At 40.3% G+C, this 27,619-nt stretch overlaps 1 protein-coding gene across 2 annotated transcripts in view; it reads left to right on the forward strand.

Moving 5' to 3' along the window:
* The window catches only part of Polq (DNA polymerase theta), an 88,023-nt gene that overhangs the window by 40,156 nt on the left and 20,248 nt on the right, over positions 1–27,619 (forward strand). For both annotated transcript variants that reach the window (XM_021209138.1, XM_021209139.1), the window contains 7 exons: positions 7,467–10,477; positions 12,451–12,594; positions 13,980–14,176; positions 19,562–19,802; positions 21,902–22,095; positions 25,061–25,198; positions 26,331–26,505. In XM_021209138.1, coding sequence (XP_021064797.1) covers positions 7,467–10,477; positions 12,451–12,594; positions 13,980–14,176; positions 19,562–19,802; positions 21,902–22,095; positions 25,061–25,198; positions 26,331–26,505 — 4,100 coding nt within the window. The remainder of the gene's footprint in view (positions 1–7,466; positions 10,478–12,450; positions 12,595–13,979; positions 14,177–19,561; positions 19,803–21,901; positions 22,096–25,060; positions 25,199–26,330; positions 26,506–27,619) is intronic.

The following is a 27,619-nucleotide window of genomic DNA, read 5'->3' on the forward strand; positions in this document are numbered from 1 at the left end:
TGCTTGGAAAATTGTTTTTCAGCCTTTTACACTGCGGTAGTATCTGTCTTTGTCACTGAGGTGAGTTTCCTGTATGCAGCAAAATGTTGGGTCCTATTTATGTATCCAGTCTATTAGTCTGTCTTTTTTGGGGGTAATTGAGTCCATTAATATTAAAAGGTATTAAGGAAAAGTGATTGTTCCTTCCTGTTATTTCTGTTGTTAGAGGTGTGTTTATGTGGCTATCTTCCTTTTGGCTTGTTAAAAAAAGATTATTTTCTTGCTTTTTCTATAATGTAGTTTCCCTCTTTGTGTTAGAGTTGTCCATTTATTATTCTTTGAAGGGCTGGATTTGTGGAAAGATATTGAGTAAATTTGTTTTTGTCATGGAATATCTTGGATTCTCCATCTATGTTAAATGAGAGTTTTGCTGGGTATAGTAGCCTGGGCTGGCATTTGTGTTCTCTTAGGGTCTGTATGACATCTCTCCAGGATCTTTTAGCTTTCATAGTCTCTGTTGAGAAATCTGGTATANTTCTGATAGGCCTGCCTTTATGTTACTTGACCTTTTTCCCTTACTGCTTTTAATATTCTTTGTCTTAAGCATTTGGTGTTTTGATTATTATGTGACAGGAAGAATTTCTTTTCTGGTCCAGTCTATTTGGAGTTCTGTAGGCCTCTTGTATGTTAATGGGCATCTCTTTCTTTAGGTTTTATGGCCATTTTCTTCTATAATTTTGTTGAAGATATCTACTGGTCCTTTAAGTTGGGAATCTTCTTGTATACCTATTATCCATAAGTTTGGTCTTCTCATTTTGTCCTGGATTTCCTGGATGTTTTGGGTTAGGAGCTTTTTACATTTTGCATTTTCTTTGACTGTTGTGTCAATGTTTTCTATGGCATCTTCTGCACCTGAGATTCTCTCTCTTGTACTCTGTTGGTGATGCTTGCATCTATGACTCCTGATCTTTTTCCTAGGTTTTCTATCTCCAGGGTTGTCTCCCTTTGTGATTTCTTTATTGTTTCTATTTCCATTTTTAGATCCTGGAAGGCTTTATTCAATCCCTTTACCTGTTTGGTTGTGTTTTCCTGTTATTCTTTAAGGGATTTTTCCTTTATTCAATCCCTTCACCTGTTTGGTTTTGTTTCCTCTTTAAGGGCTTCTACCTGTTGACCTGTGTTCTTCTGTATTTCTTTAAGGGAGTTATTTATGCCCTTCTTAAAGTCCTCTATCGGCATCATGAGATGTGATTTTAAATCCAAACCTTGCTTTTTGGGTCTGTTGGGGTATCCAAGATTTACTGTGATGGGAGAACTGGGTTCTGATGATGCCAATTAGCCTTTGTTTCTGTTGGTAAGGTTCTTGTACTTCCCTTTCACCATCTGGTTATCTCTGGTGTTAGTTGGTCTTGCTATCCCTGGCTAGAACTTGTACCTCCTATGGGCCTGTAAGCCTGTGTCAGCACTCTTGGGAGACCAGCTCACTTCTGGAGGGACCTGTGTCCAGAGGGCTGTGGAATAGCCCCAGCTCCAGGGTGCAAATGGAGACTGGAAAGATCCTGTCTCAGCTGCTATACTGTTCCTGTGCCCTGTGTGTTCCTAGCCTGTCCCAGTTTGGACAGTTATTAGAGAGAAAGTGGAGATCTCACCTCTGAGCCCGGGAGTGAGAACACTCCTGCAAGATCAGCTCTCTCCTGGCAGGACCTGTGTACAGAGGGCAGTGGAGTAGCCTTAGCTCCCAGGTGCAGGTGGCAACAGGCCCCACTTAGTATTTTTACAAGCCAATAACTAGTGAGTACCAATTTTAATCATTTGGTCCACTTTCTTTTAATGAAACCTGGAATCAAATAATGTATTTTGTTGTTTAACTCTCCAGTCTTTCTTAATTAGAAGTGCCTCCTTGGTCTGTTTAACACAACAGGTATTTCTGAAAAGTACTGAGCAATTATTTTGTAAATTATCTTCTACTTTATACTTACTGTTTTTCCTTATAATTAAATCCATGTTAGGCATTTTGCTAAAACAGCTTAGCATATTGTACAACATGGTGCTGCATTGGTGTACAACATTGGTGTTCTGTTCAGGAAAATTTCCCATGTGCCAATGTGTTTGAGGCTCTTTCCCTTTCCCAATTTCTCTTCTAATAGATTAAGTGTATCTGGTCCTATGTGGATGTTTTTGATCCACTTGGACTTGTGTTCTGTACAGGGAGATAAGAATGGACCAATTTGCATTCTTCTGCATGCAGACTGCCACTTAAGCCAGTACCATTTGTTGAATATGCTGTCTTTTTCCCCACTAGATGGTTTTAGCTTCTTTGTCAAAGATCAGGTGACCATAAGTGTGTTGGTTCATTTCTGGGTCTTCAGTTCTATTCTGTTGATCTACCTGCCTGTTTCTGTACCAATACATGGGTGGTTTTGTTTTGTTTGTTTGTTTGTTTTAATCACTATTGCTCTACAGAACAACTTGAGGTCAGGGATGGTGATTCCCCCATAAGTTCTCTTATCGTTGAGAATAGTTTTCACTATCCTGGGTTTTTTTGTTGTTCTCAATGAATTTGAGAATTTCTGTTTATATCTCTGTAAAGAATTGAGTTAGAATTTTGATGGGGATTGTATTGAATCTATAGATTTCTTTTGGTAAGATCGCCATTTTTACTATGTTAATCCTGCTGATCCATGAGCATGGGAGATCTTTCCTTTTTCTGAGGTCTTCTCCCATTTCTTTCTTCAGAGACTTGAAAGGACCCATGGCTCCAGCCACATATGTAGCAGAGGATGGCCTTGGTGGATATCAATGGAATCAGAGGCCCTTGGTCTGTGAAGGCTGGATGCCCCAGCGTAGGGGAATGCCAGGACAGGAAATCGGGAGTGGGTGGATTGGTGAGCAGAGGTGGGGGGATGGAATAGGGAGTTTTTGGTGTGGAAATGAGGAAAAGGGATAACATTTGAAGTGTAAATAAAGAAAAATATCTAATAAAAAATTAAAACTGGGGGATAGAAACCTTGTATTTCTTTGCCTAGCCTCCCTTTCCTTTTAGTACTTAATACATTAAAACCTAGGAAATCCACTGGCATCCATATTGCTTCCAGTTTTTTGCCCACAATATGCAGTTTTTCTTGTTGTCAAGAATAATTCAGTGGGAGACCCACAGGTCCTCAGAATTGCCCTCAGGATGGTCACCCGGGGTTGCATTTTCTCCATTGATACGCTGGTGGAAAGCCAACTTTCTCATAGCCTCACTAATAGCAACATCACATTGTTAGAGATTTTTATTGTATCTCCTCATGGTTTACTTTGCAGTTGTATAAATGTGAGTAATCCTGAATATCTCTTTGTTCAATTTTACGTCTTTGTAACGTACCTGACTAGGTCTTTCTCTATGATTGGTGGTGGTGGTTCTTCTTTCTTCTTTCCTCCTCCTCCTTCCTCCTCCTCTTCCTTCCTTCTCCTTGTCTTCCTCCTTCCTTCTCCTCCTCCTCTTCCTCCTCTTCCTCCTCCTTCCCATCCTCTTTTCCCTCTTCCTCCCCCCTTCCTCCTCCCCTCTTCTTCCCCTTCCTTCCTCTGCCTTCTTTTTCTCTTAAATAATTTATTTTTTAAAAATGGATTTGAATTTTGAGTCTTTTACTTGATATGTATGTTTCACTTTTTTTCACAAAATTTATCACTCTTTTATTTTTTGTTTGACAACCAAAAATTCAGGTTTTTAAAATGTACATTTGCATGGTATATGTGTGTGTATACATAAGTGTGCACAGGTGTATGTGGTGGCAGTGTGTGTGTGTTCAGAGGCTAAAGGAGTATTTCAGATCATCCTGCTGCTTATTCCCTTGAGACAGGATCTCTCACTGAACATGTTTTTCTGCTTCTCACCAACAAGCCATAGCAATCCTCGTGTCTCTGCCAACCCTGCTCACATCTGCCTGTCTAGAGGACCCAGTTCCTGTCCTGACGGGTTTCTGGAAACTTCATTATGTAGACATGTAAAAATCGAGTGATCTGCTACTAACAGACTGTGTGGGGAACCCAGCTAGGTATGTTAGTTTTATCAACAGGACAGACGAGGCGTGTTTGTGGTTGTAAGGTCTGATGTCTGAAATGTATTTGTGTATTAATTAGCTTCTTTCTTACCCTATTTACACTCACAGTCAAGGTTCTCCCTTATTCTGCTATTTTAGGGTGATTCTTTCTGGTTCAGTTTGTTTTTTGTAGTTTCGTGTCATATACATTCATATCTGTGTAAGTGTGATTGTAGTTTGAGCTTTAATTGTACCCTTTCTCACACTTAAGATCTTTTCCACTCATATTTAGCTTATCCTGAATTAGCTGCTTTTGTGTATCTGCTTGTTTGGGATCCCTTCATCTTTAGCTTTTGAATTACTTTGTATTCGGAATGTTTTGTGTACTATTCTTCACAGTAGTTGAGTTTTACATCTGAACAAAATTGAAAGTCTTTTTCTTTGAATAGATGAGTCTGTTCCATTCATATTGATTGCAGTGACTGATAAGTTTGCTCTTATATTTAATGTATATTTATGGCAGTTCCCATGTTTCTTTCTCTCCAAGTTGGCTCTGCTTTGCTGTTCCACTTTTGAATTTAGAAGTTGTGGTGAGTTGTATTTGCACACTACATACTCTGGTTCCTGGAGATTATTGTGGTGGTGCCCTGTACCTTATCTTCTACCTGCTGGCTGAGCAGCAGTTGTGGGATTCTTTGCCTTTCTTTCCCTTGCCTGGGTCTCAGCATACAGCACTGGACATTAAGTTTGCACCTTTGCCCTTGCTTCTGTGGAGGGTGAATGTAGAAAGGTGCTGTATGTATCCTTATGTGTTGAAATTCTGACTTTCACTGCTGAGGTATTCCTAGATTTGCTTTAGTTGGACGAACTTATCCTTTATTGAGATTCCTTGAGGATGCTTTGCTTACAAAACAATACTATATGTTCAAAACCATCCTCCTCTGACTTTGAGCATTTGAAGCACAGTGTTCTTAATGTATAATCTCCTACTTGGCCCTCCAGACAAGACCTTGTTAAGTTGCCCAGGCTAGCCTTGAACTTGAAATCCTTTGTGTCAGCATCCTGAATTCTAGGTCAAGACACCACAACTAGTTCCTGTATTTCCTTTTATTGAGTTTTTTTTTCTTTCACCCATTCTTGTTGCTTTGCATTGTATGATGTCATGGGAAATTTAGTGGGAGCCAGAGCCTTTAACTTGTGAGTTATTTAATCTATTTGTAGGATTTAGGATTTTTTTCCTACATCATTGAAGTTCAATGGATTTGTTAGCCATGTTATCTATTTTCTGTAATGAATGACTTTTAAGATGTGGCTTCAGAATAACTTTAAATATATACTGATATTACTGCAAGTAACAAATAGATTTAGGAGTCTCTTTGATGGCAATTCTGCTTTGGGGTTTCTCATGAGGTTTTAGCTAAGTTTATGGCTTGACCTTCGCCATCCAGAGGCTTGGCTGGGCCTTCCCTGCGTGACTCCTGCACATGCTGTCAGCTGGCTACTCCATGCAGACCACAGGACTGCTCCATAAGATTTTTACCACAGCTACCTCCCCAGCATGAATGATGCAAGCAATAGCGAAATGCAAGCCAGGATGTCTCCTGAGCCTGTCCTTGGCTTGCAGTTGTCTTACTTAGGGTGGGGGGAGCACTTGCTCCCCATTACTTCATGTGCTCGGAAGGATGAGTCCCAGCCCTCATAACTTCACTTTATTTTTACCACATCTTGTCCTCCTAGCACTCAATTACATAGTTGTTTGATCTTTTGGGGTCTAGACTATTATCTTCCAGAAGAGCTCACTCTAGTGGTGAGCTTAGTTCTCTCTTAGTTTTGTTTTTTTTCTTTTTTTGTTTTTTGTTTTTTTGTTTTTTTTTAAATAAGTAGACAATCTTTATTTCATTCTGTTATAAATTTAGATTCCATGTTGATTTTTGAATTGATAGACTTCTATGTTATACTACTTTGCCTTATTACTAAAGCTTCAACTTAAAGGTTGTATCATTTTTTTTAAAAAAAGATTTATCTATTTTATTTTTATGAGTACACTGTAGCTATCCTCAGACACATGAGAAGAAGGCATCAGATCCCATTACAGATGGCTGTGAGCCACCATGTGGTTGCTGGGATTTGAACTTAGGACATCTGGAAGAACAGTCAGTGATTATAATCGCTGAGCCATCTCTCCAGCCCCTCTCTGTTAGTTGTTAAGACTTAATTTTAAAACTAGATTAGTCCTATACGTGACTCTGGGATGCATAGAGATGATTTACAGGGACAGACTATGTGTACATCTACTCTATGTGAAGACTCACAGAAGTCCTTAGAGGAGCAGAATGCAGAATTTAGAAGTCCAGGACTATTTGCAAAAAATGTATCTTCTTGTGCAAAAGAAAAATTCATATTTATATTTATGTGTATGCATGAGTATGTGTGTGCACATGCATGCGTGTAGAGGTTAGAGGGCAACTCATGGAAGTGGTCCTCCCTTCTACTTCTACCATGTGGATCCTAGGGAATGAAGTCAGATGTCAGGTCTGGCTGCAAGCACCGTTACCCGCGGATCCATCTTACCAGCGCAGTGGTGCAGACTTGTGGCAGGCTATTTGGAATATGCCCACTTTGGCATAACTTAGAGCCGGATGTGAGGCAATTTATATGAAGAACGTGGGTTCAATTTTCTGGTTTCACACTCTTATTTCTGGACATTCCTCCTCCTGAGTTGAGTCACAACTCCAGGTTTTTCCATGGTGCTGATTAGACCCTGCCCTCTGAGGAAAGAGCTGAAAAGCCACTCACTGCCATGTCTTCCTCTAAGCTCCTTCCAGGACTTGCTGCCTTTTGTTCACTTTCTAGCCCTTCATATACTTTGTTCAGGGTTTATATTGTGAGCAGATTTATTTTCAATAAAAAATTATGACCCTCACTTTTTAAAAAGATAGATTTATTTATTTAATGTGTATGTGTATTTGGCTTGCATTTATGTCTGTATATCACATTCATGCCGTGCTCACGTGTTAGAAGAGGGTGTTGGAATCCCTGGAAATGGAGTTACAGATTATGAGCTGCTATGTGTATGCCGGAAACTGAACTTGGGTCCCCTGAAAGAGCAGCCAGTGCTCTTAACTGCTGTGCCATCTTTCCTGCCTTTAAGGCTTTTGCTTAAGAAGTCTATCTTAGTGGGGATTTCCTGTATTATGCTATTTAAGAATTGCCAAGCGCCTGTCCTCTGCAGTGTTTCCCTCTGAGCATTCCTCAACCACTTGACAAGAATGTAGTTTAAATATCAGTTTTTAGTTCTCCCAGCTAGAATGAGAGCCTGTGTCTCTGTCTCTCCTTCCCCTCTTCCTCCCTCCATGCCCACCCCCACTGCCATTTTAGTTCCCTGAAGCAACTTAAATAGAGTGGGTTCATGTTGTGTGAGTGAAGGAAAAGCATTCATTTTCTTTTTCTACTGCCCTTGAATAGTACCCGGAAGGCAGTGGATGAAGAAGAGGAAGCAGCTGAAGAACGGCGGAGTATGCGAACTATTTGGGTGACTGGCAAGGGCTTATCTGCAAGGGAAGCAGCAGCCTTAATAGTGGAAGAAGCTAAAATGATTCTGCAGCAGGACTTAATTGAAATGGGAATACAGTGGGATCCCCATTCACCCTTGAGTTCTAGCACACACTCACGGACCAGCACGTCAGAAGTAAAGGAACACATGTTCAAATCCCAGACTAAGAGTTCTCATAGAAGGTTAGCATCAAAGGGCAGAAATAGCATGAGAGCAAGTGGGTCTACCGATAAGCAGTCCCCAGATGCAGAGCGAGGGGTAGATGAACGCAGAGAGCATGCAGACTCTCTCGGTAAGTTCCAGGGCAACCACGAGCTCCAGACACCCTCCATTTGTGCAGCAAGAAAACGGACTTCTTTAGGTATAAACAAAGAAATGCTTCGAAAGTATCTGAAAGAAGAAAAACCAAGCACCAAGGAAGTTCTTCAAACTTTCTCATTGGAGAAAACAAGAAAAACTGCTTTGAGTTTTAGTTCAGAGCAAGTGAACAACAGTTTTCCATCTGGGAGAGACAGAAAGTATCGGAAAAAATCTTGGGGCAGTAGTCCTATACGTGACTCTGCGATGCATAGAGATGATTTACAGGGACAGACTATGTGTACATCTACTCTATGTGAAGACTCACAGAAGTCCTTAGAGGAGCAGAATGCAGAATTTAGAAGTCCAGGACTATTTGCAAAAAATGTATCTTCTTGTGCCAAAGAAAAATGCAAGAAGCCCTCATTCCCTTCACAAAGGCAGCAGGCTTGCTTGAGGAGAAACATAGAGAGCAGCGCTGTGAGACATCCCGTTGTAGGATCTCAGGAGGAAAATGTGACTGCCCAGTCCCCTGCTGCCGCTAGAGACAGAAGAGGACTGGCTGCTCGGGAGATAGGAAAGGGAAATGAGGTGCTCATGGAGAATGGTGCAGAAAGCCAGCTCCAAGACACCTATCCAGTCAGCCAGTGTCTGGAATGCCACAGTGAGAAACACACAAACACTTGCACCAGACAGAAGACATTAATAGAGGGACAAGCTGGTAGTAGTTATGTGGCCAGAGACTCAAATGACGCTGCACCCATCAAATGTGAACGTATGAAGCTTAATAGCAAAGACCATGACTCAAATACTTGTCATCAGGCTTTGGGAAGTAACACAGGCAGAACTGAGGCACTTCAGCCAACTGGAAAACTTGGTCAAGCAGGAGGCCAGTGTGAAAATCTTCTAAATTCTTCTGGAGTACAAGGAAAAACAGGTGTTCATGTGACAAATAAAATTGAGCATCGTCAGGCTTCTAACCCAGCCTTCTGTGACTTTGGAGATAGCTTATACTTGGATACTCAGTCAGAGGAAGTAATTGAACAGATGGCAACTGGAAATACCACGCAAGGAGCAAAAGCAGTAGGGATAATGGAAGAGGGCTCCGCCATGCAGAGCAAGCACCACAGCACTCCAGGTGACCAGCATGTCCCAGGAGCAGCCAACACAGACCATGTGGACAGTAAGAAGGTCGAGTCTGTGAAAGCAAACACGGAAAAGAACACCAGTAGAGGAGCTCCAGTCAGCCTCATCTTCCATACTCGAGTACCTCAGGGGGAAAACGGCACTTGCTTTAAAGAGAATGAGCATTCTGTTACTGATTCCCAATTAAATAGTTTTCTTCAAGGGTTTGAAACACAAGAAATAGTGAAGCCAATCATACCGCTGGCTCCTCAAATGAGAACTCCTACTGGTGTGGAGGAAGAAAGTCTGCCTGAAACCAGTTTGAATATGAGTGATAGTATACTATTTGACAGTTTTGGAGAAGATGGCTTAGGACAAGGACAGTCACCTGACATAAAGGCAAAACAGCCACTCCTTTCTGAAATGACACCAAACCATTTCAACAATCCTCCACATCCACAAGAAGACCCAGTTATGACACCAAATGTGAGTGAGCCTCAGGGTTCTCAGCAGCAAGGGGCTTGTCTCAGTGGTGAATCTATTTTATTTTCAGACATAGACTCTCCTCAGGTCATCGAAGCCTTAGACAATATGGCTGCATTTCATGTGCAAGAGAACTGTAACTCTGTAGCCCTTAAAACATTAGAACCCAGTGATTCTGCAGTGCTGGGTAATGAGTGTCTCCAAGGAGAAGTGGTCAGAGGAGATCAAAATGAAGGGTTCCCAAAGCCCAAACTCGCAGAGACCAATCAAGATAATTCATTCACTTGGTCAGGAGCATCATTTAACTTAAGTCCAGAACTACAAAGGATTTTAGATAAAGTATCTAGTCCTCTAGAAAATGAAAAGCCCAAGTTGATACATGTAAACTTATTTTCTTTTGAAGGAAACAGCAAAGAGTCACATGAAAGACAGGAAATAAATTCAGATTTGGGGACAGTTCAGAGAACTTCACTTTTCCCCAGTAATGAAGTTAAAAGCAGGACTGAAGGGCTAGAGAGCAAAGCCAGGCATGGCGGAGCCTCATCTTCCTTGCCTTGGAAAGAAAGTGCTGCAGCTGATGACAATGGCCTCATTCCTCCTACACCNGTTCCTGCTTCTGCTTCTAAGGTAGCCTTTCCAGAGATTCTCGGAACATCTGTAAAACGTCAGAAAGCCAGCAGTGCTTTACAGCTGGGGGAAATTTGTTTATTTGGCTCACCTTCAGATAATCAAAACCAGGATTTGAGTCAAGAGCTTAGAGACAGCCCCAAGGACTATGATGGTTCTGTTGTAGACACAAGTTTTTTTCTGCAGTCTCAGGATGGACTGCNGTTAACTCAAGCCTCATGCAGCTCAGAGAGTCTGGCCATAATCGATGTCGCGAGTGACCAGATTCTCTTTCAGACATTTGTGAAGGAGTGGCAATGCCAAAAGCGCTTTTCCATCTCTCTGGCTTGTGAAAAGATGATAAGCTCAACATCTTCCAAAACTGCTACCATAGGCGGAAAATTGAAGCAAGGTGAGAATTTTTTAAGCTTTAATTCTTCTGTATTGGGGTCTTGGAATATACATATGTATATAAATATATGTATGTATATATATATATGTGTGTGTATATGTATGTACATGTATATATATGAAATTTGGAATTATATGGATTGGAATATATATTCAATTAAATAATTATATTCATTTANTAAGAATCTCTTAAATGGATATATGCGTGTCTAGCTAGTTGCTAATAATTTCTCTCCACTATAAGAGGCCTATGTAGCATATATATTAATATAAAACAATATGTTTTGGATATTTTCACATTTTNATGGTACTAAATTTTTATCATTCATTAGCACTGACAAATTGCTCTTTACTTCATTATAAAAGCACACAGCAGGTCAATACTGTATTTCTCACAAAGTATGTTAGCTGAACTTTCCAGGGTTTACCTTGAGCATTAGCCCTTCTGATGAATCAGACTNTATTGAAATGATGGTTCCAAATCCTTACAGATTTGGGTTTCCAGTGTTGAACCTTTGGTTAAATGATGCCATGAACATTGTCTTGTGACTGGGGAATTGCTATAGTCAACTTGNCACCCTGTTGTGGAAATCAGGTGTGATTGGCTACCACAAAGCTCTGTTTATGTGTTTGTTTAGTAAGCTGCTAGTGTTTGTGTCATCTTCAGTTCCTGGAGCATGCATGTTAATGACAGATTCTATGTGCCTATGTGCTCTTAGTGTATAGCAGTTCCTAGTCCTAATTTATCAAGCATAATGGCAGGCTTCTCATGGAGGCATATAAAGTTNATTTAAATTTAACAAATATGTATTGTCTTCCTATGTACCAGTATCTTTTAGGTATTGAAATTGTAATTGTAAATTAAATTGTTTCTTGACCTTTGTAAAATTAAGTAGATATTAATTTAGAAAAAAATGTTGACTATAGATATAAAAATTACACTTGATTACACTTGATTGTTCACAATAAAACTCTTGGTNCCTTTGGTTAAGAATTGGTAAGTTTTCTGTAAAGGTTTTATTTTGTGTGTGAAATGGTCTTTATTTGTTATTGAAACTTAGAAAACAGCTTTGTTTACCTACTGCTTTCTCCTTAGTCATTAGAGATCTGTTTCAGGCAAGCTGTGGTATATTGTCCTCATTGTGACAGGTATCTTATTGATGGGGAATGTAAAAAGAGTTTATACACATAAGCCGGGTGTGGCGGCACACACCTTTATTCCCTGAGCACTCAGAGGCTGAGGCAGGTGGATCTCTGTGAGTTTGAGGTCAGCCTGGTCTGCAGAGCAAATTCCAGTATAGCCAGGGCTACACAGAGAAACCAAATAAACATAAAGGAGCTTATGCACACCTGAAAATGATCACCCAAATGATATTTTAGAATTTACCCAGTCTACAGTGTGCTGCCTAGTCTTATCATCTTGACACACGCTAACCTGGGAAACTAAACCCAGGGTGAGAAAATCCTCTCTCAGATTGCCTCTAGGTAAATCTGCAGGGCATTTTCTTGGTTGATGACTGAGTGGGAACACGCGGCCCGCTGTGGGCTCCACCTCTGGACAGGTGGTTCTGAGTGGTATAAGAGAGCAGGCTGAGCAAGGTGCAAGGAGCAAGCCTGTAATTAGTGTTCCTCTATGACCTCCTCTTTAGTTCCTGTCTCATGATATATATATACCATAAGCAGTAAGCTGAAATGGACCCTTTCCTCCCCTAACTACTTTCAGTCACAGTGCTTATTGCAGCAGTAGAAACCTAACTAGGACAAATAAGTGGACTGTTCATTGTTGTTGTTCACATGTTCTGGGGACAGAGCCCTGGTTGGCCTTGAATTTATAATCATCTTGCCTCAGCTTCCCAAATGCTAGATTATAAAGTATGTGCCACCATGATGGTTTTGGGTATCATTGTTTTCATAGTTTGCTTGATTCTTGAGTATTAGAAGTTGTTTTGACAGTTTTACTGTTCATTCATTTAGTTAGCTTGCCACAGGAAGCCACTGTTGAAGATGATGGGTTCCCTGTGCGTGGCTCTGATGGTGCTGTGGTAGTTGGACTAGCAGTGTGCTGGGGTGGAAAGGATGCCTATTATTTGTCATTGCAGAAGAATCCAAAGCAGGCTGGTAAGTAATTGGTGTTAGGTTAAGTCAAATATGCTCTATGACATCTATTAAGGGAGTTCTTTTTTTCTTGAGATTAAAAAAAAAATTATGAGAATAATTTTTTGATATTACCTTGGCTTTATTTTTAGAGTTAAAAATAATTATTAGCTAATATATATATAATAATCACACATATAATAATCCATCATTCCCTCCCTTATTCCTCTGTTAGGTCTATAGAAGGCCCCAGAAATGGCAGTGGTACTGACAATGTCCTGAATATAGTCTGGGTTCACTCAGGCCGGATTCTGGGTAAACAAAACCCCCAATTCAGAATTCCTCAGAAACCTTGCGTTTCTGTTTGTAAAAAAAAAAAAAAAAAAAAAAAAGCCAGCACTTCCTTTATTTGGCCCCTACAGACAGCTACCTCTGGTAATGGTTATCTATTGTCCTATTAACCCAAGCCAGCCTGTGGCAGATCAGAATCCCCGTGCTGGTTCCGGGCTGCTCTTGCCCCCACCTATTCCCTTAAAACTGACAAGGCTTTCCGCACATTTGTGCTGTTCTCTGTCCTCACGGCCAGCCCAGCAGTTTGACTCTCCAGTAAATCTTTCCTTCTGTCCCTGTGCAGTGGTGTAGTGTGGGGCTTCAGTGCACTGACCCCTACACCCTCCTTACTCCTTCTTTCCAGCGCTGTGAGGGACTGAACCCAGAGCCCCACACCTGCAGGACAGGTGGGCCTCTGTGGAGCCACGCCCACAGGCCAGAATAACAGCCTTTAGAAATGCTTCCTTTGCTCTCTACTGCCTGTTACAGAAAGTCATTAACAGTGCATTGCAGCAATTTCTGCATTCTCTTCCTGTTCATGCAAGGGTAGTGTTGAGCTAGGAAACTATGATCTCTGAATTGAGGGACTGTTGCAGGAGCCTTTGGAGGGTAGGATATAATGTAGAAGCACTGGGGTCTGACTATGTAGCTCCTTCCGCAGGAGCAATCAGTGAGGATGACGTGTAGTGTCCGTTCCTTAGCGAGAATGAGATCCCGGGATCTTTGTAGAGTGGTGTGTTGGCTGATAGCTAGTTGAACTCCTTTTATTTTTGATACAGCATTGTATGTCTCTCTTTAAACTTAATTTCTAAAGCTTCTACTTATCTTTAACTCTGTTCTGAAAATACGATTTTATTGTTAGAAGTCTTGATACTTAGAATTTTAACCCACATAATTAAATAGAATATTATAAATATTAGGTTGTAGAGTACCTTATCACGTCGTTGCTATGACCTGAACAAGCAGTTATTTGGAATCAGATCTTCAGGGTGGTGAATCTTTCTCAGTCTTTAACACTAAACATTGCTGTTTCAAATGAATTAGTCATTTTTACATTAAGACTTTGTTTTTCTTCCAAGAAATAAGTCCCAGTTTGGCCCCACCACCTCTGGATGCAACTCTAACTGTGAGGGAGAGGATGGAGTGCCTTCAGTCCTGCTTGCAAAAGGCGTCTGATCGAGAGCGGTCTGTTGTCACCTATGATTTCATCCAGACCTATAAAGTCCTCCTCCTGTCATGTGGCATCTCCCTGGAGCCCAGTTATGAAGACCCCAAGGTTGTATCTTCTATGTGATTTTATACACTGCACCATTGTTAGCTCTTAGGAATTACTATCTACATGTACTTAGCCTCAGCGATTTAACTTAAAACTTTCATACACGATGCCTCTCTGACCAGGAATCTCGTATGCCCAGAATATATCATTGTGTACCAAATGCCTCTGTGTGTAAAAGCAGCAATATCATAAACCCTAAACTTTAAAGATCATGTTCTTCCTCAAAGTTTAAAGAGAGCTTTACTTTTTGTGTGTTATGGATTTTTATACCATGGTAAATTAGACGTGAAATATAAACTGTTAAGTTTAAGAATACGAGAGCAGGAGTTTTCAAGTATGTGAAGATGAAGGCAGAAGAGGCACATGAGGTACATGAGGATGCGTTGTCTAAGGGAGTGTGCTCTTAGGGACTTAGAGGCAAGTCACATCGCTGGTCCTCAGAACAGTGTTGTGCAGTGGAAAGTGTGATGCTCCTTTCTGGTAGTCGGAGTTATCAAGGAGGGAATAGCTTATTTTACTGGAGTATACATTTAACACTTTAATGCCTAACCAAGGCATTTATTTAAAGATACATCATTTCTCCCAGGCGTTGCTAAGAGATGTATGAAGTATACAGAGTGGAATTGAAAATTATACTATTTTAATATTTTTAGCAGAATAGTCAAATATAATAGAATTCTTTTTTCTTTTTGAATTTTAGCTTTGAACTTTTCTCCATTTAATTTGATGGTTAGCTATTGACCTGCTTATGTTTCAGTATGTGCCCTGCCTCCAGAATCTCTCCAAAGCTTTCATCATGAAGGGATGCTGGACTTTGTCAAGGCTTTCTAGTTTTCTGAGATGTCCGTGCCTTTTTTCTGTTCAGTTTACTTACCTGGCGGGTTACATTTGCGGATTGTAACCATCCCTGCATCTGGGGATGAAGCCTACTTGAGCTTGGATGCTCTTCTTGATGTGTTTTTCAATTTTATTCCCAAGTACTTTATTGAGGACTTTTGCATCTATGTTCATGAGGGAAATTTTTTTGTGTTGAATACTTATGTGGTTTGGGTACCAGGGTAACTGTGGCCTCATAAAATGAATTGGTTAGTGTTCTTTCAGTTAATTCTGTGGAATACTTTGAGGAGTATTGGGATTAACTCTTCTTTGAAAGTCTAGTAGGATTCTGTGATAAAACCATCTTGCCTTGGGCTTTTTTCAGTTGGGAGACTTCTATTTCGATATGGGCTATAGGTCTATTTAAATTTTTTAGCTAATTTTGGTAAGTGCTACCTATCAAGAAATTATTCTTAATTTATTAAAATACTGTCAAAAACTTTAGAATGTTTAATTTTGGTAGAGTACATGTTTTTAAAGTAACGTCCTTATGATTCTTTGGGTTTCCTTGATGTCTGTTGCTATGTTCCCCTTTTCATTTCTCATTTTGTTAATTTGAATATTCTTTCTCCATTGTTTGAGTTAGTTTGGATAAGGGTTTGTCTATCTTGTTGATTTTCTCAAAGAACCAACTCTTCCTTTCATTGATTCTTTGTGTAGTTCTTTTTGTTTCTATTTTATTGATTTCAGCCCTCAGTTTGATTATTTCCTGCCATTCACTCCTCTTGGGTATGCTTAGTTCTTTTATTCTAGAGTTTTCAGGTGTGCTGTTAAGTTGCTTGTTTAAGATCTCCCTAATTTCTTTATGAAGGCACTTAGTACTATGAAGTTTTCTCTTAGTAATGCTTTCATTGTGTACTGGATAGCTTTGTGTCAACTTGACACAGCTGGAGTTATCACAGAGCTTCTGCTGGGGAAGTGCCTCCATGAGATACAGCTGTAAGACATTTTCTCAATTAGTGATCAAGTGGGGAGGGCCCCTTGTGGGTGGTGCCATCTCTGGGCTGACAGTCTTGGGTTCTATAGGAGAGTGGACTGAGGCAAGCCAGTAAAGAACATCCCTCCATGGCTTCTGCATCAGCTCCTGCTTTCTGACCTGCTTTAGTTCCAGTCCTGCATCCTTGGGTGATCAACAGCNGTATGGAAATGTAAGCCGAATAAACCCTTTTCTCCCCAACTTGCTTCTTGGTCATGACGTTTGTCCAGGAATAGAAACCCTGACTAAGACACATTGTGTCCTACAAGTCTGGGTATAAGATGTATTCATTTTCTTTCTTTTTTTTTAATCTCAATTTTTAATTTTTTTTATTTTATTAGATATTTTCTTCATCTACATTTCAAATGCTATCCCGAATATCCCCTATACCCTACCCCCGCCCTGCTCCCCTGCCCACTCACTCCCACTTCTTGGCCCTGGCGGGGCATATAAAGTTTGCAAGACCAAGGGGCCTCTCTTCCCAATGATGGCTGAATACACCATCTTCTGCTAAAGTTTTTGTTTGTTTGTTTGTTTTTCCCTCATTACAGGTGGTTGTGAGCCACCATGTGGTTGCTGGGATTTGAACTCATGACCTCCGGAAGAGCAATCAGTGCTCTTAACCACTGGGCCATCTCACCAGCCCATGTATTCATTTTCATTCAACTCTAAAAGTTATTTATTCTTGATTTTTGTCTTGACCCATTTTTCCCATTCAGTAGAGAGTTGTTTAGTTTCTATGAGTTTGTAAGCTTTCTGTCATTGAAATGGAGCTTTAATTCATTGTGGTCTGACAGGATTTCACTTTTCTTGGCTCTGTGGAGACTTGCTTTGTGACTGAGTATATGGTCAGTTTTGGATAAAGTTATGTGGGGTGCTGAGAAGATACATTCTTTTTGTTTGGTGAAATGTTCTGTAAATATCTCTTAGGTCCATTTGGTTTATAATGTTTGTTATTTGCAGTATTTCTCTGTTTAGTTTCTGTCTGAATGACCTATCTTTTGATGAAAGTGGGATATTGAAGACTTCCACCATTAGGATGTGAGGGTCAATATGTGATTTAAGCTGTAGTAGTGTTTCTTTTACAAAATGTGTGCCCTTGTGTTTAGTGCATAGATGTTAAGATTTAAAATGCCATCTTGGTTGATTTTTTTCCATCAGTGAATATGTAGTGTCCTTCCCCATCTCTTTTGATTAATTTTGGCTTGAAGTCTATTTTGTTAGCTATTAAAATGGCTGTACCAGCTTGCTTCTTAGGTCCATTTGCTTGGAATATCTTTTTCGAACCCTTTACCCTCAGATAATATCTGTCCCTCATGTTGAGGTGTGTTTCTTAACATCCTCCAGGAAAAGGATGGAGGGATCCTGTTTTCCTATCCATTCTATTAGTCTAGTTTTTATTGGGAAGTTGAGACTTTTGATATTGAGAGATATCAGTGACCAATGATTGTTAATTCCTGTTATTTTGCTGCTGCTGTTGTTGTTGTTGGTGGTGGTGGTGGTGGTTTTGTGTGTGTGTGTGTGTGTGTGTACACTCAAGCACAACCTTCCCTTGTTTTGGTTTTGCTGGTGTAAGATTATTTCCTGTGTTTTCTTGGGTGTGGTTAATTTCCTTGGACTGGAATTTTCACTCTAGTACCTTCTCTGTAGGCCTAGATTTGTAGATAGATATTATTTAAATTTGACTTTAACGTGTCATATTTTATTTTCTCCGTCTATGGTGATTGAAAGTTTTGCTGGGTATAGTCTGGGCTGGCATCTGTTGTCTGTTAATGTTTGCAGCGCATCTGTTCAAGCCCCTCTGGCTTTCTGAATCTCCATTGAGAAGTCAGGTGTAATTCGAATAGACCTGCCTTTATATGTTACTTGCTCTTTTTTTTCCCTTGCAACTTTTAATAGTCTTTCTTTAGTGTTTTGATAATTATACTGTGGTGGGTATTTTCTCTCTCTCTCTCTCTCTCTCTCTCTCTCTCTCTCTCTCTCTCTCTCTCTCTCTTTTTTTTTTGGTCCAATCTAGTTGGTGTTCTGGAAGCTTCTTGTACCTTTATAGGCATGTTCTGTTTTTAGGTTAAGAAAACTTCTATGATTTTGTTTAAAATATTTTCTGCACCTTTGAACTGGGAATCTTTTCCTTCTATTCCTATTTTTAGATTTGGTCTTTTCAGTGCCCTAGATTTTCTGGATGCTTTGTGTCAGGAATTTCTTAGATTTAACATTTTCTTTGACCATTTCTTCTATTGTGTCTTCATTTCCTGAGATTCTCTCTTTCATCTCTTGTATTCTGTTGGTGAAGCTTGCCTCTGTAGTTCCTTTTAACTTTCCTAAATTTTCCATTTCCAGAATTCCCTCAGTGTATGTTTTCTTCATTGCTTCTATTTCTATTTTTGGGTCATGAACTTTTTTATTCCTTTCCTTCAATTGTTTTTTCTTTTATCCTTTGCTTTCTTTAGGGATTTATTTCCTCTTTAAGGTCCTCTATTATCTTCATATAGATGGTTTTAAGGTATTTTTCTTGTGCTTTAGAATATTAGAATATTTCAGGCTTTGCTGTGGTAGCATAGCTTGGCTCTAGTGGAGACATAATACCTTGGTAATTGTGTTCCTGTGCTGGCATCTAGGCATCTGAGTTTATGGTAGTTTTAGGTCAGGGGCTGGTTTCTGGTCTGTCTTTGTTGAGTAGATGTTTTGTTGTTTGGTTTTTCTTTTCTCTGTGTTTTCAGAGTGTGCTGGCTCTATGCTGCCGGTTGTACTGTCCTTCAAGATTGGTATGTTTTCATAGAGTACCTGTTGGTGTTGGAGGCTTGGGGAAGGGGGCCACAGTGTGATGGTCTGTGGGGTCCCCAGTAGGTGTGGACAAGGAACTTTTTTATGTAAATAAGGTGGTGGGAACTGAATTCAGGGTTTTTGTAAATTCTCTGCCACTAAGTTATCTCCACCAAGGATCTTAGCTTCTGTAAGGTTTTGTTTTATGGTGGAGAGGGCAAAGATTGCAGACAGGACTTTACTAGATGAAAAGTTAACTTTTAATTTTGATGTTCCGGAGTCAAAACAAGAATATGGGTGATATGACTTTATCATTACGTTTACAGTAGCATTCTTCATTTAAATAGCATGTCTCATTAAACATTACACTACTTGGAATATTCCATTATTGGTTTTATTACCCATAGTATTTTGATATAAGAAGATAAAATATTCATAAAAATGTCATTTTCAAACAAGAAATGGTAATTTTATGTCAGATCTTTTCATTCAGTATTCCCCTATAAACATTTTTGGAGATAGGATTTTACTCTGTAACCTGCACTAACTGACCTTATAGCCCAGGTTGGCTTCATATTCACAGCATCTTTCCTGCTTCAGCCTCCCAGGTACTAGACATGCTTCTCTTTGTGCGGTGCTTGGCTCTCAAGCCTGCTTCAAAACGAGGCCAGCCAGAGCACTGCAGGGATGTTAACTGAAAATGCATTAACCTATGATGAACTCTCTGCCTCCCCTTTAACATAATACCTTTGGATTGCTGTCTCCTTCAGGTGGCATGCTGGCTTCTCGACCCAGATTCTAAGGAGCCAACTCTTCATAGCATAGTGACCAGTTTTCTCCCCCATGAGCTGGCACTCCTAGAAGGAATGGAGACAGGCCCAGGAATTCAGAGCCTGGGGCTGAATGTGAACACGGAACATTCTGGGAGGTACAGAGCATCTGTGGAGTCTGTTCTCATCTTCAACTCCATGAATCAACTCAACGCTTCGTTGCAGAAGGAAAACCTTCGTGGTAAGAGCAGAGTGTGTGACATCTTATGTTATAGGCTAGGGATAGTGCATACATACAGTGAGTTACTCTGTGGTCACAGGTGGGTAAATTACACGTCTTATGCAAATCCTTTGGATTATCTACTGAGGATGTCAATAAACTTTTTTTTTTTCTGTAAAAGGGCAGGTAGTAAAAACTTCTGATTTGCAGACTGCATGACCTCTACCACAAGACCTCAGTCTGCCATTGATCAATAGAACAGCCATGGCCATGTTAAAAGCATGCATCTGGTGCTCACTCATTCATGTTGCTGACCTCTGGGCTTATTTATTACAATGATTTGAATTAGTACCATTATAATCATTTGTTGACAGTTATATATTTGAATTTTATCAAATGATTTTATTCATATAACAGATCTTTCATAGAATTTAAAAGTGAAACCATTTCCTTTTTTAGAGCTATTAATAGTTTCTTTAGTAAAGTAAAGTCATGAGATTCTCCTTTTCTCTCAAGACACCATGGATTTGTTGAGAAGTCTGCTGGTCCAGGATAAACTTCTTGACTTGAAACATGTAATAAATGATATATAATAAAGATGATGAAGAAAAAAAAGCTGTCTTCATGACGAGGAAGTTATACCCTGAGTTAACCAGATAGCAGAGCAATGTGCTGAGAATCTAAGCCTTGACTTGGAGCTGCCTCTCTTACCAGACAGGAGCCTCCACTAAGCTGCTGGAAGTTGTCATGTCTGGCTCTTAGGAAGTTGCTGTAAAGATCAGTGAGATACCGTAAATGCTTGTTATCACACTCGTTGCTATGGTTATTTTACCTTCACCACAAAGCCGCCTTCTTCCTTGCACTAAGGGACAGAATTACAAAGACTAAGTCCATACTGACTTGCGTGTTCACAGAGGATGCTCTTCTGAGGGGATCTCAGCTGCAGCTTCTGTGTAGAAAGAGGTTTTGTGTTTCAGCCTCTTAGCCTCTTTAAACCAGTATAGGGCTGACCAAGGAGAGGGACTGGCCCCCATGCTATAGGGGTGCTCCTGCATTTGTGCTCAATAATGCTGAGTCACAGCTCCTGTCATGTCTCTCCTCAGATATCCTGGAAAGCCTGTCATTCTTATTGACTCTGAAGATCATGCTAGAGTCTTGATTGGTAATGTTTTAGGCCTTCATTAACTAGTTGAATTTTAAGCTGGGCATGGAGGCACTTGCTGTTATCCCAAATACTTTGGAAGGCTGAGGCCTTATTACTATGTAGTTTTAAAAAAATGGGTGATAGGGAGTGTCAAATGTATTTTATATAATGCTAAGATTGTCCCAGTCATAGGACTTACAGAATTGTCAAACATTGAAAAACAGGAAGATTTTGGAGGCATTGTGTGAAGGTATTAAAATTTGTTTAGACATAATTATTTTGGTGCTTGAGAGATTATTCTGTGGTTAAGAGTGCTTGCTGCTCTTGTAGAGGACCAGAGTTCAATTCCCAGCACCCATATCAGGCAACTCAAGAACCTATAACTCCAGCTTTAGAAGATCCAACACTTTCTTCTGGTCTCTGAGGACACATGTAGTCATGTGTACATACCCACACATACCCACACATAGACACATACATATAATTAAAAATATATAAAAAATGAAATCTGAAAAGAAAAAAGAAATGATTTTTTTCAAGATCTGCTTGTTATTTTGCTGACCTCCAGATTTCCTTTTCTTCTGCTGTTTAGATAGGTATATTCTGACAGCTGGCCTTCTCCCCACAGAGAGATGCGTAAGCTGACGAGGATAAAACAGTCTTGTTTCCTCTTGTGCGTTAGTTAAAGCCTTCGAATTGATTTGAGCATAGAATGTTTTCTAAGTCTTAGGAGAAGTGTCTGTTAGTCCAGACTGCTCACAAGACTGCCAGCTTTTCTACTCTTGCACAGATGGGGTAGGTAGTACCTAGTGCTTAAATGACCTACCCTTTGCCACCTTTCGTTGGATTTGGGGACCCGTTCAGGGGACTCGATTTGGATGACAGCTTGGGTAGCTGCTGGGTGGGGATTGTCCTGAGCTTCAGGGCTGAGGACTTAGGTGATGATTAACCGCTTCATTCTCCGTTTTCTTTTCAGATATTTTCTGCAAAGTGGAGATGCCCTCACAGTACTGCCTGGCCTTGCTAGAACTAAACGGAATTGGCTTTAGTACTGCGGAGTGTGAAAGTCAGAAGCATATTATGCAAGCCAAGCTGGACGCCATTGAGACTCAAGCCTATCAGCTAGCTGGCCACAGCTTTTCCTTTACAAGTGCAGATGACATCGCACAGGTAGTGTCCTGGAAATAGAGACACTGGGGGGCACTTGTGGAGTTAAATAACATGGGTCACAGCTTATCTCTCTGTACAAATTCTAAAGAACCACACACAGTACACTGAAACAGCTAAGTAGAATCATCTGGCATAGTGGTGTAGTACCAGGCAGCAAGTTGTACCTGTGCTTCTGAGATGGGAACGTCGTAAAGGAGACTTGGATGTCGCTCCGTGAGATCTGCCTGCATGTAAGGAGGAGCCCTTGCTCTGTAGTTGGTGGTGGCAGCTCATGACAGAGTTACTGTGGCTCCATGATGCCATTTCTTTCATAGGCACTTGCCCTCTGTGCTCTAACTTCTTTTGGGACTTTTGTTAAATTTCTTTTTTAACCATAATTTAAGACTTTTATAACTTTACTGAAATTTTGACAAAGTCACTCTTGTTTTATTTTTAATACTTTCCATTTTCACTTTTTTCCATATTTTTTCCCTACAAAGGGTAGTTGGAGTTTCCTTTTTTTCTTTGAGTGAGGCGGGTGTTCATACCCTGGGGAGCACCAACTGTTTGGTGTTTTCTACATGCAGTCCAGTAATGTAACGTTTAGTAATACCATAGACTGTAGATGCTGACTTGTGGGTCTGAGCCCTGCTTCCCTGATCCTTACCTGTCTGCATGATCCTGAGTCAGAATAGCTAAAGCATCAACTCTTCATGTCTCCGTTTTTATCAGTGAAGTAAGGCTTGTGATTAAAAATGTCTCATAGGGTTGTGGCAGTGATGTAAAAATACACTTAGTGAGCACCACGTAGATGGTAAATGATCAATAAATATTATAACTCTTAATAAAAATGCCCTTGTTAAGCAAGAGAGTTTTGCATTTTTAAGAACACAAGAAACTTTGTTCTTTGAAGCCTGTGTTTTATCTGTTTTGGAATCTGAAGTGCTTTCAGGGCATTCTTTGTGTGTGAGGGGGAGAGTTTCTAAATTCTCTAGCCTTCAGCTGTATACCCAGGTTACTGTGTACACAAGACACTTATCAAAAACAAAATACATGGATTTCAACACAAGTGGCATGAAGCGAACATGGATTCATGATTCAGGGAACCAAACCAGGCGAACCGTTTTAGGTCTCCTGGGTCCCTGCCTGTATTTGCCTGCTTTCTTAAGTGGCCGTTTACTAACCACTCACTAGACCAAACTTCAGGTGAGAGCAGACTTTTAATGCACTGGCTACTGCCCAGGTCTTTGTTTTAAAATGAGGTGAGTTAATTTGTATGTGGTAATTGCACATAATTAATTAATTCTGAGAGAAATTTAAGATGAAGAACTACTGCATAGATAAGTGAAATCTTTGTGTTATCCTGATTGTTTGGGAGTGCTGGTGACATTCCAATTTCTTGTTCACTAATCTGTTGTGGGTTTGGTTACTTTGGTGCATTATGGGTTCCCAAATTGCATGAGAATCCCACATGTGAGAAGCTGAACGTCCCTGTCCCCAAGTAGTTCTAATTGGTAAATAAAGTTGATGGTGGCCAATAGCTGGTCAGGGAGATGGAGGTGGGACTTTAGATTTCTCTGGTAATGGAACCAGGGGAAGAAGAAAGATTTAGAATCGCCATGTCAGGAAAGGAATAGAATGCAGGCTTGAGAGCTATGGAAGACACAGAACCAGCCATTTAAGAGCCATGGGAGATTGGCCCCAGGGGCCCCTCCCCAACTGAGTCTGGGGTAGCAAAGATGGAATATAGATTTTAGTAAGAAATAATTCAGGAATATTGGAGAGGAGGCGTTAGTTAACTACATGAAATTTTTGAGAGTGACCCAACCATTACGCTGTTTAAAGCATATTACGATAGAAGGGTGTGTGTGTGTGTGTGTGTGTGTGTGTGTGTCTTCAAGAATCCAGAGCATTTTGGTGGGTGACAAGGAACGTGCCTCTGGCAACAGGGCGATTTGAGTAGTGATAATTATTAATACAACACTAATCTGATTTTTTTCTCCTATTCTGTCATTCATATATCTCTAGGGATTTCTTGATAAAATATAGGTTGCTGTTAAATCTTAAATTTCAGAAAAAATTACTATAACTAAGCCTCATGCAGTTAGAATTTAACCAGATAGTCTTATATTTTTACTTGTTAGATGTGGCAGCCATATCCATATGCACACATATATTTATATTTTTCTAACACAGTTTGAGTGTAAGCCTCAATGCATGACATTTCTAAGATGCCAGCTGCGGCTCCTGTTGTGAAATGCAACCTATCTTCATTTTGTCATTACTGGACACGCATAGGGATGTCCTTCTCTACACTCATAAGCCAATTTGTTGGGAGTGGGGAATCTTGTACTTACATGAATTGTTTCCATTTTTGGAATTATTATTGGGAAAATAGTTCAAGGTTCATGAAAAGCCATCCAAGGTATATAAGCAAATGAATAAGTATAGCAAATATGGTTCTGAATTGCATAACTTTTAAGTCCCTCTAATTTGAGTTAGTGAGGGCTTGCTTGCATGGGATTCTTACCTGCATAGGCCGCTCACCAGCCTTTATCGTTGCCACAATGGATTAGCCACCTTTTTTGAGCTTTTATGTCTAGGGACTTCTATGGTCCAGTGTTAGGATTGGATGACTTTCCTGATTGTCACTGGTGGTTAAATGCAGCAGCCATGCAGGTTGATTTTCAAGGACCTTTAGAGGAGCTCACAATGGTCAAACCAGCCCAAGCCTCAGCGTCAGGCACAGCAGTCAGTGCCTAGCATGGCACACACATGCCTGTGCTCCTGTTAACAGTCTCCTCATAGCTCCCAACCCAGCGACCACGAGAGGCACGGTCAGTGCTGTTGTTTACTAAAAAGAACGTCCTTCCAAACCCCCATGTTAAGTTGTAGAGTTTATATTCTCAAATAACTTAAAAACATAGTTTCTGAATGACAGTACTTATAATTTGATTCTTGACTGAAAAAGTATTGATTTTTGCAGGTTTTATTTTTGGAGCTAAAGCTACCACCAAATGGAGAGATGAAAACTCAAGGCAGCAAAAAGACTCTGGGTTTCACCAGAAGAGGGAATGAGAGTGATCGCAGAATGAGGCTGGGAAGACGGTTCAGCACTAGTAAGGTACTTGGGGCATGCACGCATGGGCCACCCATGGGGCACGCATGGGGCAGAGTCAGAACTACTTTTAGTTTGTTGGTGTTGTGAAAAAAATGCTTCTGACATCAAGAACTGCTGCAGTGAACCACATTAACTTAACCAGGTTCAAGCAAGCAGGTTAGATGGTGGCTCATATTCCTGTGATGATCTGTGGAGATGCACCACGGTACTCAGGACTGTAGCCTGAGTTAGCAGCTCTGCTCTTATTAAACAATGTGGATGTTTGTGAGTGCACATCTGCAGACATGATTATTATCTGGTGTACTTAGGTTTTTAGTAGAATATGATTTGTATATCTATATGAGCACCAAAAGTATTATAGCTGAAAAAATTATTTCTTCAGTTTCAAGAAAAATACATTTTTTATGGATTTGTTTGAAGACCTTTAATCCACTGCTTTCAAAGGAATTTTTCCAGTGGCCATCTGTGGACACTGCATTGATTGGAGAGAAGAGAAGATGGGCTTGGTGTACTGAAATTCCATTGGGAAGATGGGGCAAGAAAATGTAGCTACACTGGCTGTGGAGAACTGTCTAGTTGCACTTCTGTGGAATTTTGACTCTAACCTTGACATGAGCAGTTCATCTGCCCTGGAAAGTGTCACAGCTCTGTTTGCCTGACTGTTTGTGAGCCTGGCTAGTCCTTTGCCTCCTTAGTTTCTATTCTTAAGGATCGTGGAATCAGAAACATCTGCTTTTAAATAAATGCCTTGTGGTGTTCTTGATATGTAGGTCCTGTATCAGGGCAAGGAGGGAGGCTACTAGGATGCCTCTAATCACTGACAGGATGCATGAGGACAGGTACAAAGAAAAGAGATGCTGTGACTCTTGGGATGTGGGAGGCAGATGCTTCATGAAACTCATGTTTCATTGATTTTGTCTTTTTAATAGGTATAAATTTCCATATTGCTTTCTTATAAACTGTACTTACAAAGTTATCAATACAGGAACTTCTAAAAACACCCAGACAATGACAGTTGTGGATATAGGATTTATCAGACTAAATTTTGTGATGTCTTGTCTTATCCAAGAGACGTTCTGATTTGCTATTGAATTTGGACAGTATTCCAACCTTATCTTGTTATATTTCTTTCCAGGATATTTTAAATAAATTAAAGGACTTGCACCCTTTACCAGGCCTGATATTGGAATGGAGAAGAATCAGTAATGCTATTACCAAAGTGGTCTTCCCTCTGCAGCGGGAGAAGCACCTGAACCCCTTTCTCAGAATGGAAAGGATCTACCCTGTATCACAGTCACACACGGCTACAGGTGAGGAGAAATGGGAAATATGAATTGTCCAGTTGTGAAAGAAAAGACTTCCATATGTAATGTTTGCTTATGATGACCTGGAAACCCAAATTTGCATCCCTGTGAAGATCTACTGCACTTAGAAATTCCTCAATACCGCTGCACACAGCCAGACAGCACCTAGGTCCTAGGAAGCACAACTGGAGGGCGACTGAAAGAATGCTTTCTTTGGCACAGGATTCGGTATTTGAGTCTCTATTTGACTTGGTGTCCTTAGCTAACTTTATTAAACCTTTTACTTCTAGCTGGGTCTCTGTAGGCCCAGGGACATTGGTATTGTCAACTCTCTTATTTTACACAAATCTGGATCTCACATGGATGTCTTGGAAGAGAGACAAGTGTGACACAAAGAAAAGTTGCTAATTTTCTAGGCAGTTACTTGTCAACCATGATGTTCATGGGAAGAGAGGGCAGTTTAACATGCACAGAGGGGGGTTAGATTGTGGTAACAGTGTGGAGTCTGAAAGCAGAAATGAAGAGCTGAATTCTGCTGTTGAGAACTGAGACAAGGTCTGCACCATATCAGTTTCTAAGAGCTCTCTTGTATAAAAGAACTTCCTGCATCCCTGGCTGTGTTGTGTATAGAGGACAAATACTGCTGGACACTCTTGTCTTGTGGCTGGCTGTAGTTCTTTTTCTAAATAACTTTCTCTTTTCCTTTGTCCCTAATAAGCTCATGTCTTGGTTCTTCCTAGCCATTTCTTGCCTTGTTGATATTTAAGTTTCACTTTGGAAGATATGTTAATATTAGAAGCTAAATGAAATACTTAGTGCATATTAGTCATTTTTTCTGTGTCTGTGATGAAATGGCATGACCCAATGCAACTGAAGGATGAAAGGCTTAATTTGCCTTACGGTTCCAGGGGGAATAGAGTCCATCAGAGCAGTGAGGCATGGCATGACCACAGGGACAGAAAACATATTATATTTCATCTCTACACAGGAAACAGAGGGAGCAAACAGGAAGATGGAGTGAGGCCGTAAACCCACAAAGCCTGCCCTATGACGTACTTTCTCCAACAAGGCTACACCTCCTAAAAGTTCCATAGCCTCCTCAAACAGCACCACCAACCAG

This window comes from Mus pahari, chromosome 12, assembly GCF_900095145.1.
Source record: "Mus pahari chromosome 12, PAHARI_EIJ_v1.1, whole genome shotgun sequence".
In the NCBI taxonomy this organism is placed as follows: domain Eukaryota; kingdom Metazoa; phylum Chordata; class Mammalia; order Rodentia; family Muridae; genus Mus; species Mus pahari.